The 14,919-nt window shown below is 39.9% G+C and overlaps 2 protein-coding genes across 3 annotated transcripts in view; both read right to left on the bottom strand.

The window, feature by feature from the left end:
• The window catches only part of LOC140133460 (uncharacterized), a 374,671-nt gene that overhangs the window by 97,857 nt on the left and 261,895 nt on the right, over positions 1-14,919 (bottom strand). The window lies entirely within an intron of this gene.
• RFTN1 (raftlin, lipid raft linker 1) overlaps positions 1,458-14,919 on the bottom strand; it is a 258,871-nt gene continuing 245,409 nt past the window's right edge. Inside the window, exons 9-10 of the mRNA XM_072153674.1 lie at positions 13,351-13,432; positions 1,458-7,435 (exon numbers count right to left, since the gene is read on the bottom strand). Of these exons, the coding sequence (XP_072009775.1) occupies positions 6,986-7,435; positions 13,351-13,432 (532 nt within the window). The 3' untranslated portion in view covers positions 1,458-6,985. The remainder of the gene's footprint in view (positions 7,436-13,350; positions 13,433-14,919) is intronic.

Below are 14,919 nucleotides of genomic sequence, written 5' to 3'. Positions count from 1 at the left end.
ACAAAGGAATATTAAAATAGATGGATATTCACAGTTTTATATCTTATCACAATTATTTTGCCATTGTAACCTACTTTTACTAAACAGCAATAGTATTTTACATTTGCAAAATGTTTTTACATTGGTTCCAAACAAAGAGAATAAAATATAGGGGGAACCACTGTAAGTGATATCTTGAATGTTGTCACCCAAGACATCACAATCTGCTAGGTCCCCACAAGTGATCCCCCCGGGGAGTTAGTACTTTTCTATAGTGCAGAGATTGAAAATGTGCCTAACAGAGCTGCAAGTTTAATTCTCAGAGATCATTACGAGCTCAAAGGGAGTGCTGTTTAAACAGGATTTTCAGCTGGAGGTGAATGACAAACTGGAAATGAATTTTTTTTTCATCCAGCAAGACCCTTTTGTGCTTTTTTTTTTATGAAGATGAGGTTACAAAGAGTTCAAACCTAATCACTGAGCCCCGTTTATTGTGTGTCGTCCGCAAAGCTATTCTCCAGGTAATGTTTATTTCTAATTGGCTCCTGCTTTTTTTCCCCACACTGTGCCTTTGTAGAAATGTCATGCATAATAGAGATGGCAGACAGTCATTTATAGCACAAAGCATAATACAAGAGGCTAGGCAGTGGATACGGCTTCTCTAGGGCGCTAAACCAATTAGTCATTTTGCAAGAGAAACAATTTTAGTAGAGGAAAGTTTTGAAGTTGGTTGGCTTGTGAGCTATCAGATCAAAGACTTGCATCCCTCCTCATACGGCACCATCACACTTTGGCTCACATTTAACAAATCGAGTGCAGTCTGAGTGCGCCAAATTAATCAAAACTAGCGCCCGGTCTTCATTAATCTGGCTCCCCCTACACTGCTCTGGAAGTGTGCACCATTTTTTTATTTTTTTGGTGCACTTTATTCAAGCTGTAGAATTGTGACACAGACCCAGAATTGTGGCGCACGTCAGTAATAAATGTACCACCAACTCAGATTAAGTACTTACATGACCCCTTTAAGCCTGCATTTACACAAACGTATGGTTGGCGGGCATATGTCCAGTGCGCTGGAGAGGTACATGGAGATGCATGGCGTACAGCTGTGCACACAGGGAAAGATAGGACATGTTCTATCCTTTCCCCGTGTACGGAAAGGTACGGTGCCAGACGTGTGGGAAGCTTCTCTGGCTTCAGTGCCCTTGTCACAACCAGCAAGTGCCCACTCACTTAAAGAGAAAATGAAGATGATTTTACAAAAGTGGCCAATAGATATACTAGATGGTCTCTTAGACTAGGAAGAAGCCAACAGGATGTTTTAAGTATTTCTGTGCAAAAATGGATAAATGTAATGACATAATCCCCACGCGGTGGAAATTGCGTTCTTGTATTAAATTGCTATAAAATGGAAAACGGTAATTAACAGCCAATGTGCAAATGGTAGCATTGAGGAAATAACACCCATGTAAACACTGTCACGTGAAGAACAAGTTTATTGATCAACATAAAAAAATGCAGTGAGCCAGCAAATGTAACCAACCAGTGGTCATTGCTATCAGAACAAGATTTATATATATTTATAGATTTTATTTGCTTCAAGCAGGTTAAACTCTAAAACACAACAATACATTCTGAAATAAACTGGTCACAATACAGCATAGTACATAATATACTGTAGCCCATTGGGAGAAAACATCCCAAAATTCACCTTGATAAATACATATATATACATAACATACTGACTCACCATCTGGCATGGCATTATGATGGCACTGCAGAAACCTGAGAGCCTTTAAATGATGTAATAGCCCATTTCATCTTAAGAGCTCATAGGCTATATGCTTGATGGGTTTCATTGTGTTTAAGCCAATTACCTCTCTCCTGCTTGCCATCTTGTAGATCAGCAGTGTTTATGTCTTGTTTTATGGAACCAAGAGTCACTTTGAGGCAATTGACCCACAGTATTTACATGTGCTCTTATCTTTGTTCACACTGGGCTGTGCTTTTAAACTTGTTTAAATGGACACAGGGACAAGAACAGATGTTCAATAAAGTCTAAACCAAGGCTGTACATACCCAAAATCAATAGCTATGAGATAGCCCTGATACCTACCTCAATGGTGACCTGGCAAGCCTTGTAAAAGCCAGGGCGGAGTATTAGTAAGGTGAGCCTCGTTGACTTCACATCTCTCTTTTGGTAAATATATACTTTCATTATGACCGACAACTTCACAACAAAGTTTAGTCTAATGAGCATCACATTGACCCCATTTCACAAGGATCCTCCAGACAATCTGGTGCCTTCTAGGACTATACTATACACAGTATATCTGATTTAGGAAGGTAATTAGTTAATGTAATGATAGCCTTTCTGGCACAACTGGAGTACAATGGACAGGGTCATGTCCATTGTGACTGCAACTGGGAACAATAATAATAAATGTGGTTGTAAAACTGGTAGTAAAATGCACAGATGCCCGTCGCCATATTGCAGATGTATAGGCGCTGCCAATAATAAGAGAAGGCAATTTGCACATTTGGCAAGTGGGTGGGAAAATGTATTAAAAAGTGTGGAGAATGTATCACAAAATTAATTTAGGCAAGTGACACATTAATAACCCTATAAGATCAGGATTTATGATGGGTAAATGAGTAGTATTAAAAATCTTTATCGGGAAGGGGTACTTTAAGACAAAAACCACAAATTGTGAAATGCTTTAGTGCATATGTGGAATTTAGTATTTATTGAGTGTTCTCATAAAGGTTTCATATTTCAAACAATGTTCTTAGGAACTTTTATGCCTATGTTTCAGCTCCAACCATTGCTATATATGTATTGTACTTGGCACTGCTCACCCTTCCATGTTATAAAAAGTCAGGTCGGTGGAATATAGTTGGAAACATATGTACAACTTGTAAATAGCCATAAATGTCAAAAGAGCAGCAATAATCACAACCATACGAGTTATTGCGGGTCCTCTCTTATCATAAATAAATTGTTTTCTTATGATGTCATTACATAGTATATGTACCAGTATATGTAGAGTTTGATAAAAAGGTGAAAATATAACACAAAATGTATTTAAAGGACATTTACCACCAGGATCAAGGCATGTAAAGCAAGCACACTGACATACTGGTGAGTGCCCCCTCAGACAGGATCCACTCTTATTTTAGCTTCTCATGTGATTGTTTTCACAGAAAACAGACTTTAAAAGTTCTTCAAATAAGTCTGAGGGGCTCCTGGATCCAAAGATGTGAATGGAACCTGGAGCCCCTCATGCTGATTTGCATAAGCCTTTTTTTGTAAAAACTAGGGCATAAGATGCTAAAAGAAGCGCAGATGCAGCCATAGGGGGCAGTCACCAGTATGTCAGTGTGTTTGGCTTTCAATTCTTAATCCTAGTGGTAGATTTCCTTTAAATAATGCTCTAAATTGGAAACTAAAGTAAAATATATCCCACATATATTTGAGACAGGACTTGCTTAGTTTTATTTCTTTAGTACTAATAAATATGATGATATATTTTAAGCCAGTGGTGCCAAGGTGGCACTCCGAGCCCTATCTATGGGCACCCAGGCCTTTGCCCCAGCACAGAGTTTACCAGAAAGTACTCAAGGCCTCCTTCTGCAGTCCAGGGTCATGCAGCGCTCAGCGCTATTTTAAAGTGACAAATCCTTGGCTGCCTAGGACTGCAGGAGGAGTAATGAGGTATGGATATTGCTGCATTATCAATGGATCTCCAACTCCACACCCCCTGATTCTTTCTGTTCCGGGCGCTTGGAGAAAAGCTACATTGCTCAATCCCAATTTCTCCTCCTTTCAAGGTCATTGGTGAGCTCAGCACAGCTTTAGAAGAGTTGTGTGCCATCACTGATTTTGGCCATGCCTCGACTAGTGAACCACAACCCCTTGTTCATCTTTTGGCAAAAATCCTAACTACTAAGTGAGATGGAAGGTCTTACTAATAATGAAAGTTTAGAAAAAACGCGGTTGTTCAGATTGTAAAAATATACCCGAGGGTACGGTCACACGTTGTTACCACAACTGCATCACAATCAGTTTTGAGGTGGTTTTAGGTGCAGTCTTGTTTAACTGGTGAAAGACATGAACTGAATGGGTGAATTTGATTTTGAAGTGGAAACCTGTTCCACAAATGTCTTCATCTGCTAAATTATCAAAACTGCATTTAAAACTGCATCGCATTCAGCGGTGGTTTTAACAGTGACCTAACCCTCAGATAGCTACTTCTTTAGAGTAGGTAAACTGTGGAATATTCTACTACTAGAGTCTTAATGGAAGAAACTATTGCAGGATCTAAAATAGTGTTGGAAGCATGCCTAATAACTATTGGCATTGATGCATATTATCACTGCAAGAATAAAAGATGGTCACAACAGGACTGGTGGAGGTCTTGGGATTATTCAGATTTTTACCTTCCAATAGAATTATCGGTTTGGACTTGAGTTGGAAGGTAAGAGTCCTCCTTAGAGATTTTGGCAATTAAAGGGGTTTTCCCACAAACTAAGGTTGGGCCCTATCCACGGGATAACTTGCTTATCACTTGGGGTCTCAGTGCTGAGACCCCACAGATCACAAGGGGTCCGTTGGAGCCCTTGTTGCTCCTTTAGACTAATGGAGGAGATGGCCATGCATGACCTTTCTGCTCCATCAATCTCTATGGAGCTGACGTAAATCGCCGAGCGCTGCACTCCCTGATCTCCGTCGGCTTCATAGTGATTAATGGAGCGGCGCGGCCATCTGCTCCATTAATCCGACGGACCCCTCGTTCTCGCGATCTGTGGGGGTCTCAGCACTGAAACCCCCACTGATCATCAAGTTAGGCCCTATGCCATGGATAGGCCCAAACTTTAGTTCATGGGAAAACTCCTTTAGGGCCACCTTGCAGACATGTGGAGACTTAAAGCTCCACTAGGGGATTGCAAATACATTTTTCAGGATGGGTAAGGAAAGCAATGCCTCTTTGTCTACTTTGTAAGACAACTCCATAAACTTCAACTTTGACCTGATGGATTTGTCTACCTTACTATGCAAGTGCTGTACAAAAAGTTATTTTTCAGTTATTAAACCTGGCATGTGTAGTGACTTTTAGTCATGTCATGTATGTCAACTTCTTGGCACAAATCTTACAGATTTTACTCACAAAATGTATTCAATGTCCACAAGAAATAATAAGCTTGTAGAAAAGGTTTAATGTGAAAATACGTATATTTCATTTATGGCCTTATCTTGCTAATTTAATTTCGGTAAATTGACCTACTCATACAATTTATATGTGGGATATATATGCAGTCATTTTATTGTTTTACAGCTGCTTTTTTGACTATCAATACAAGGTTGGTGCTTCTGATTAATTGTGCTCATTTTATATTGAGAATCGTTCATGAACCTACACAGCATAAACATTCCAAAAAACGTTTCTTTTATTTTATTCTTCAATTGAGTCATGACAAATTCAAGACCTAAAGGGACAATGAATGACAAAGAACTTCTCCATTTGGTGCTCTCTAAATTGTTTTGTTACATGCCCCCTCTTGGGCCCAGCTCTAGGCACAGGCTAACAGCCTATATCAGTGATGGCAAACCTTTTAGAGACCGAGTGCCCAAACTACGACCAAAATCCACTTATTAACTGTGAAGTGCCAACGAGGCATTTTAAGCAGTAACATATTGCTACGTGTTCTTCCACATCTTTCAATTGTGTCGGCCTCCTAAGGCCACCAATACAGTTGAAAGAAAGAGGATCTCTCTGTAGAGGAAGAATGGTGGGTCTAGCAGGATGACCTCCAAATATAATGCGGTTTTGTCAACACCACCTCACTTTTCCAAATAGCCAATAAAGTGTCACTTTAAAATAGTGCTGAGAGCAGCATCTCATCAGTTGCCTGGGTCTGCAGGAAGATTTGGTCCTGTTTGGTGAACTCTGCCCTGTGGTGATGACCTGAGTGCCCACAGAATGGGCTCTGAGTGCCACCTCTGGCACCCGTGCCATAGGTTCGCCACCACTGGCATATATGTACTGTCCCTTGAAGTCTTGTAGATATCAATACATCTGGGTTCCATAAAATATGAGACACTGCAAATTTTTTGATTTAGAATTTACTTGTTCATCACCTGTTTGGATAAAGAAAACAGTGAAACATAATAAAAGGCTCTATATTTTTTGCCTGTTGGAAAAAATGTCATTTGAAGCTTTAATTATAACAAAGTCCGCCTACAAAGAACAAACACAGTATGTGCTGTAAGGCTGCAAGTAACAATAATTACCGGTTTCGGCATATCTGATAGCTAAATCTTTTCAATACAGAATATCTCTTTATACAAAACAGTAAACAAAACTATATCAAAATAATATGAAGTGCAACTATATGCAAAACGCTGCATACAAAACAGTATTGAATTTTACCTGTGCAGATAATTTAAGCATTTATATATCTATATAAATATATTGAAAATGTGATGAAGCAGGAACCGATTTACTTTTTTTTTTTTTCTTTAAATTTTAGGCTTTTCCGTATTGCTTTGCCTATGTTAGATATTGGGGCTCACAACCATGTTCTGGGGATGGTATAATAAAGTCCCAGCTTTTACTATACTACCATCCTCAGAATCATCAGTGAAGTTACATCTCTTTCTTGGCATTATAAATGTCATTCAGTAGATGAAAGGTACAAGGTCACCATACCACATCTCATGATGTCAACCTCGTTTAGATTCCAATACTACCTTATATTATTTTATTTTTTTTGCTTTGCCTGTTGATTTCATCTTTCTAGCATTTGTAAAGAAACAGACCTTCATCTTGACTCTATGGCTGGTGCTTATGACCACCAGGATTGTAAATTTCACTCTTACTTGCTGCTATCAAAGGCTCATTGAATCTTCAGGATGTAATAGTACAGAAAGAACTGAAGCGTAATACTCTGGATGAGGATCATCAGTGTCATTGTGAGCTGCAAGTCCTAGGGCAAACGGCTGGTCCTATTTTGTGCCTTCTACTTGCAGATTTTCCATCAGTGGGGTATCTACATCACCTTCAACCCCATTGTTCTCGGATTGCTTTCCATCACCTACATCATCAGCTGCCTCTACTTCCAAACTCTTAGTAACATCAGTGCATCCTGACTCTTCATCATTTTTGCTGTCAGTCGAATCTTTCATCAGTGAAGAATTCATATTAAGCAATAATGGGACTTCTTCAACCTTCTCATTCTTTTGTTGGGTTGTCTCATCCTCCTGAAGACCCTCACTCTTCTGTAAGATATTGTCATTTGTTTGGTGGTTCCCATGTATGTCTACCGCATCATCATTTTTTGTCTGCTCTTCATTTTTCTTGTTCCGATCAGTCTCCTTGTCTTTGGAATTTCCTTTTCCTTTCCCTCTTTTTGAGTGTTTGCCGTGTCTTTCATCCTTGGAGAATCTCAAGTGGAACTGAAAAATGCAAGCAGAAAGACAAACTATAATGGCTGATACATACTGTACTATAACCAGTCCAAGTTAAAGTTGGCAGGATTATGTGGCAGTCTCCACATTATGGTGATGTCCACATAAAATTGTGCTGTGCATGTCTAAGGATGGATTTAATCTCAGTCTGCCAACAACTATTGTAAAGTTGGTCATACAAATTAAACTTAAGTCAAACAAACCAAACGATTATTAGCAAATGTCGCCCTATTAATAGGCCTATTGTCAAGAGTGAAAATGGCTGGATTTGTAGTTTTTATTAAAAAATATATTTTGACATAGGAACTATTTTAAAAAATCATGAAAAATTCCTAACTTTAAGCCAGTGGATACTATATGAGTTTTAAGCAAAGACAGTATTATAGGAAGTCCTCGGGTTACATACAAGATAGAAGTTCTTTAGGTTTGTTCTTATGTTGAATTTGTATGTAAGTTGGAACAAATACATTTTATAGCATATTGTAGCTCCAGATAAAATATTTTTTTGTCCCTGTGAATATCAGATTTTCAAAATTTATGCTATCATGGCAACAAGGATTATCAATAAAGCTTTATTACAGATACCTTAAAGCTGATCAATGCAGACTAGGACTAAAGTAGAGCACCAGAGACTTCACCAGAGTTCACAGTGGGCAGAGAATTCCGTCTGTAACTAGGGTCAGTCGGTAAGTCAGGTGTCCTTAAGTTAGGGACCGTCTGTATTTGGCAATTGTATATAACTTTGTGGCAAGACAAAGAAAAACTACATTCACTTCTTGCTTTTTTTGTACATGCTCGGGAAAGCTCCAGACCTATATGCTCATCATATATATACACTGGCAGATGCATGCATCTTTTTTGCCTCTGTCTGCACAGTATATGTTGTATACTGTGGGAAACACAGGACTGAACGATGCAGAAAGCTACTTCTTTCCATCCTGCTTCCTTCTGCTGAGCCATAATAGCCTATAAGGGACGGATGCAACTGGATTGTATCCCCTCCCAGCCTCCACTGTGCGTACGTCCAGGAAGTGCCTAAGTGATGTCATTATCCATAAAAAGACAGTAACATCAAAGAGGATAACACCCTAAACATCAGCAGCTGCCAATCATTGGCTACTGTTGATGTTCGTTCCTGCTCCCACTTTCAAGGAGGAGCAGGCTAATACGTCCCACTATATACACAAACAATGTGATGCATCTTGGCCCTTCAATATGAGGGTACATTAGGAATACACCTGACATATCCTTACAATGTAGAGTCAAAGTGTGAACTGGGCCTAATCTTCAGAGAGCACATTAGTGTAATCTATATTGGAAGAGTTATACATATGACTATATTAAGTTACACAGATGCAGTAAGGAATGTTGGGAGATGAGAAGTGGGATTTCTGAAAGCTGCTCTAAACTATAGGCCAGCATGTTATCCTCTTCTGTCATGCTGTACCCAATTCTATTAATTATGGATGAAAAGTATAAAACTCGATGATGAATAATTATAAACCATCTGGAAATGTTAAAATTGTATCTCAGTAAAGCTATAAACACCCATCCTATTCCTCATTATCTGTATAGGAAGTTCATATTTTGTACAAGTATGAAAACTGGAGGCGGTACACAAATTGGTAAAGTTAATGACACATATTAACCCCTAGCTTTATGTGATTTCTACTGAATAAAAACTTGAATAGATTATATTACTTTATAAACCCTGATATGCTAAATGTTACAGGTGGCAATATACACCTGGGTACATAGACCTCTGCTTCCTGCAGGCAAACGTTTTCACTGCTTCTCAAGGCTAGAACCCGTCTCCATGGCTTTCCATAGTCTCACACACATGGCTGTTGTTTCCAATGGCTCTGTGTGTAAGCCGACTGCCTGAGCTGCAAAATTCAGGCGAAGGTCTTGTTCCTCCCGAGTTTGCAGCCTGGCCAGTCTTTTCTATTGTCTTCCGTGGTTGAGCAGACCTCACACAACAATGATAAATGGGCAGCAAAAAAAAGAGACCAGTGATAATCACACATTCAGGAGCAGGTAGGATTAAATACTGGTACGTCAGATTTCAGAATATCAATATCTATTGTTTTTGTTATATTTCCACAAAATTCTTAAAATGTTACATTTTTTATAGATGATTTACACCGTGTTCATTTAGGAGACATCAAGCTCTCTAACAGACAGAGCTCTGAATACTATGAAGATATATCACAAAAATAAATCTGTGAGTTGTTAGAAGAAGAACACCAAGTTAAGTTGCCTTTAAGGGGGCTAAGGCTGACACTTCACATAGATTGCATTCTATACAATATTTTCACTTAATGGAATTGGCTCATGAAGACACCCTCCACTTGCCTGTCTTCCTAAAGATGAGTAAATCACCCTTGTGCAAGGGTTTCTTAAACATCAAGGCATGGTAAACAAGAACTCAGAAAATTCTTAACTGTAATTTCCATTTATATAACCTGTTTTACAGCATTATCTACAGATGCTTAAGATTATGATTAAGATTTGGTTACTGTATATACTGGAATATAAGCCGAGGTACTTATTGAGTATAAGCCTAGGGTGAGAAATGCATTGGTGCCAGCCGATACCCCCCAGTATATAGGTAGCCATCCCCTGCCCCCCAGTATAAAGCCAGCCTGCCCCCAGTGTACAGCCATTCCATACCCCAGTTTATAGCCAGCCCATACCCCCCAGTATATACCCAGCCTACCAACCCCCCGCAGTAAATAGCCAGCCAGCCCCCTATTCTTTATAGCTAGCCCTCTGTGTATAACCAGCCAGCCCCAGTATATAGACAGCCTATGCCCTCCAGTATATACCCAGCCTAGCCACATATAGCCACCCTGCCAACCACTGTAGTATACAGCCAGTTGCCCAAGAATATAGCAAGCCCCTTGTATATAACCAGTGAGACCTATATATAGCCAGCCCCAGTATATAGCCAGCCCATGCCCCCAGTATATAGCCAGCCCATGCCCCCCAGTATATAGCCAGCCTGCCAGCTCCCTGTAGTATATAGCCAGCCAAGCCCCTGCAGTATATAGCCAACCAACCAACCCCCAGTATATAGCCAGCCCCCAGTATTCCCAGCACATAAAAACAAACTCTGTTCTCTCCTTTCCGACGTCCCCCCACCACACTTTCCCTGGAAGGTCCTCTTATTACCTTGTGCAGCAGCAGGTCTGTGCTCACTGGCCATGCACTAACTATGACTTCAGCTGCCGCTGACATCATAGTGTGTGCGCCAGCAGCATTTGATTCAGCAATGGCCATACCAACACTATGCTGTCACCCGTGAATGTGCATGGACCTGCGGCTGCCAGAAGCAAGAAGAGCACCCCTGGGGAGGGGGAGTTGGAAAAGGTGAGTATTTTTTTTGTAGTAAAAAATGTGGCTTATGCTCGAGTATATATGGTAATTTCTAAATAAGCAACATCTGTACATGGAAAAGTGGAAACAAATTCTTGGAGCAGCTATATCTCAGGAGACATGGCAACAGATATGGCGTTGTGCAGCCAAAACATCTTCATGTGCTATATATAGGAAAAACCAGAACACATTGGGTAAGGTAGTGACCAAGGTTATCTTACTTATCCTCACAGCATCGAGACATCTAGTATACTGGAAGAGAATGGCTCCCGCTTCTTGCCTGGATCTCATGGCCAGAATTTGAGAAATCTGCAGTATGGAATCTCTGACTACTTCCTAAAACAACTGGATTCCACTGTTTGACATATTCTGGATGAGTGAGCTACAACACGATGGACAGTGAATGTGATACAGGCTTTGCATGAGACCTGGACCTGGGACAGTTTTTTTCCCATTGTAGTAGAGTGGTCTACATACTGATGTTTGTAATAAGGCTTTATTGTTACTTATAAATACAACTCTTGTACTCTTCAAACTATTGCACCTTCTGCAATGTATTGTCTGATACTTATTGTTAAAACTGAAATAAAAATACAATTAATTAATCAAATGTATTAATCAAATAAATATACAATTGTATTAAATAAAATATATATTAAAAAAAATTGTAATTTCTTAGCATAGTCAAGATCTTAAACTGTTTAATAACCAATTCCTGACATTTTTTGATACATAGTGGCACAAAGCATTAGTTTGCAAAAACAGCCACTATCATTAGGGACACTGTTGACATGATGAAGTACTTTGTCTACAACATTATAATGGTAGGTGGTATGTGTTCAAGTAACATCAATGTTAATGCCAAGACCTAAGGTTTCCCAAAAGAACACTGCCCAGATCATTATACTGCCTCCTTTGTTTTGCCTTCTTCTTGTAATATAATCTGGTGTCATCTCTTCATTCACTTGTGTGCATCTATAAGGCTTTGAATCTTTTTCCCCTTTTGAAATCTCACTGGTTGTCTTTCCTTGAACCACCCTATAACAAGACCTTCTATCTCATAGAGAGATTGGAGATTTTAGGCCTCACTAACACTACTGAGGGGTTCATCTGGGTCAGAACCTCAAATCTGTGCAGGAATAGGACCTGCTCTGTCTTTTGTGGCATGGGTGCCCGGCTCGTTCTGGTGTGGTGAGACACATGTGCAACATCCCCCACTGGGGCCTAGAGGCAGCCAGGGCCCAGAATACCGGAGTGGCTGGTGGTTGCGGCCTAGGCACGCTGATGTCACAGTGCTTGGTATAGGGACCGGAGGCCTGTCCTACAGCCTGGCAGGTCTCCAGCAGGTGGTGTGTGCAAAAAATATAGAGGGAGAGGCTGATTTACTGGTTCTCCCTGCAGCAACCACTGAGTTTCCATAATATATGTCCCTGGGTGATGGATTGGGAGCCCTTGGTGCTACAGCCTTATCCAGGGAACAGACGGAGGCAACGTTGTGCAAAATAACTTACAGTTCTTTATTGGAACAACTGCAGGCAAACAACCAAAACGATCTTGGAACAGATTCCAGATTACTGGAGATTCTGGATTACTGGAGATTCTGGATTACTGGAGTGGTCATGGAGAGTGTCCTCAGGAATTAGTTCACCAGCCTGGTAGTAGATGCAGGCTGGGATGGAGCTGTGTCCAGTTGTGGATGCTGCAGCTCTTACCCTGGGTTTAGATGAGTGTCAGTGCTGATGGACACTATCCCTCTCTTCAGGATCTGCTCTATAGTGAGAGCTGAGGCCTAAGAGGCCTGTGGTAAGACCTTGTGCTCTCAGAGGTTTCTGACCTAAGATACTTAGCCCCTCCCTGTCCAGGGGTTTTGTTATCCTGGTCAGGTGGTGGCTAATTCTCCAATCACACTCACAGTGTACATGATGCAATACAATTGGTAGACAGAATCACATCCACTTAACTCTTGCCTGTTCAGGCAGAATCTACAGCTGCTGATTACCTAATAACCTGGTCTTAGAACTTACTAGAAGGTTCATGACTCTTTCAGACAGCAGGGGTGTTGCACATGTACTCACCACACCTAGAATGGGTCTAACAGACATCTGTCAGGGCTGTGATCTGGTTGCAATTTGTGCGCTCAGATCATGGTCATACAATTGTTTGGTGAAATCTAGCCACCACACCTTGGTCTTCAGTAACAACAATTTTTCCTGCTCTTAACATCAATGTTAAGAACTAACTATTCACTTGATATATATATATTCACTAATATATCCAATTTACTGACAGGGGGCGTGGTATCAAAATAACCAGAATTATTCACTGTGCTTGTCACCTATTCTAATATTAATGACTGGTGTATCTCGAAGTTGACCTTCGAAAGAGGGCCTTTAGGCTCCATCAGGCACCAAGTCCTAGATGAGACATCTACACCTCTATCCTTACAAGCACAAGAAAAGTAATAATCAATATGTAATTTCACACAGATTTATACTCAGCACCAAGTCCTAGAAAAATGCTGTTACCTTTGGTTCTTTTTTCTTCGTCTTATGGGGCAGTGTTGGTCTCTGCATGAACACAATTTGCTTGGTGGTGACATTGCCATCCCTGGAAAAAGAGATTAATGAATAAGTAAAATGTTTTATCAGTCACCACAATGCAAATATCACATAACCGTTTGCCAGTAACAATGTGTCCTGAATTTCCATATATATTAAATTCATACTATACAGAAGTGATGACAACTGGGATTGAGGAAATCCTCCCCAAATGGAACACAATTTATTTCCAAAATATGTGCACGGGCCTATGAATAAGTATCTATCTATGTCCAAGATGCCATTAAGTAACACGGTACCCTTGAAGGATATCCAAATAAGCATAAGCTATTCCTCTGACTGCCATGTCAAGTATTACTCAAATATATAAATGAAATTTGACGGAAAGGTTTCATCTCATTTCCTGCTCTGCGACTGTAATTTATACATCACCTCTCACGTGTCAAACCAACACATCATACTTGTCTACAAACCTAAGTGGGAATCCCTGTGTAACCTATTGGAGAAAATGCATTCTTTTATAATGAATAAATATCAACGCTAAATTTTTTAGATAATTTATGAATTTGCAAGATTTTTTCTAATACAGCAAATTACGTATAATCTTCCAAATTATAACTATTGCTGCTGTATCATTATATTCTGCTCTAGAATTATAGTACATTCACACAGGGCTGCCACTAGGAAGCTTGGGGCTCCTGATTGGAAATCTTTTGGGCCCCCGACCCAAAGATAATTGACTCACAGTGAGTTCCCTGCATCTGGGAAGGGAGATGGGTTTTCAGTGACTTGGGGTCCCTTTTCCTCCTTGGGCCCCCTGAACACAGTCACACTAAAACCCCCCTGATGGCAGCCCTGCATTCACATCTATTCAATTTTTTAACTGAAGGGTTACATGATGAGATTTTACACCCTTCTATTTAGTTGGGGATGATAACAAGGCAGTTTCCTTTGAGACTTACAAGGGGACCTTGAGGACTAGAAGCAAATTAAAAACTACCCAATTGTCTTAAGAGAACAATATTTGGTCTTTTAGCTGCAATATATTTTTAAAGAAAGTACTCATTGGATAATACATATTATTTGCACATATAATGGAACTATAAAGACTGTATATGTCATAATTTATGTAGTACATGGTGTTATAGTGAAACAAAGTTTAGGTCATTGAATGTGGCAGGGAAAATCCTGGTGGTCCTTTCAGTAAAGAAATACAGTTTTTACACTTATATCCTTTGTTTAGCAGGTGGCGGCTGAGGCTGCTTTAAACAGCAGCATTTTTATTTATTAATTCAATTAATTGTATTTGATTCTGTTCCCTTATAAAGAATGGCTGGACTCTTTTACCTCGTGTCACCCCCTCATCCTCATATACTGTAAGCTCTTGCGAGCAGGGCCCTCACTCCTATTGTTCCATATGACGGTTTGTAATGTAGTATTTTATTAGTACATGTCCCCTATAATTTGTAAAAAGCTATGGTATATGATGGTGCCATATATATAAAGATTATTATTATTATTGCTGACAGCCCACTC

Source organism: Engystomops pustulosus, chromosome 5 (assembly GCF_040894005.1).
Source record: "Engystomops pustulosus chromosome 5, aEngPut4.maternal, whole genome shotgun sequence".
NCBI classification, from domain to species: Eukaryota; Metazoa; Chordata; class Amphibia; order Anura; family Leptodactylidae; genus Engystomops; species Engystomops pustulosus.
This window is presented reverse-complemented; position numbering and strand designations above follow the sequence as displayed.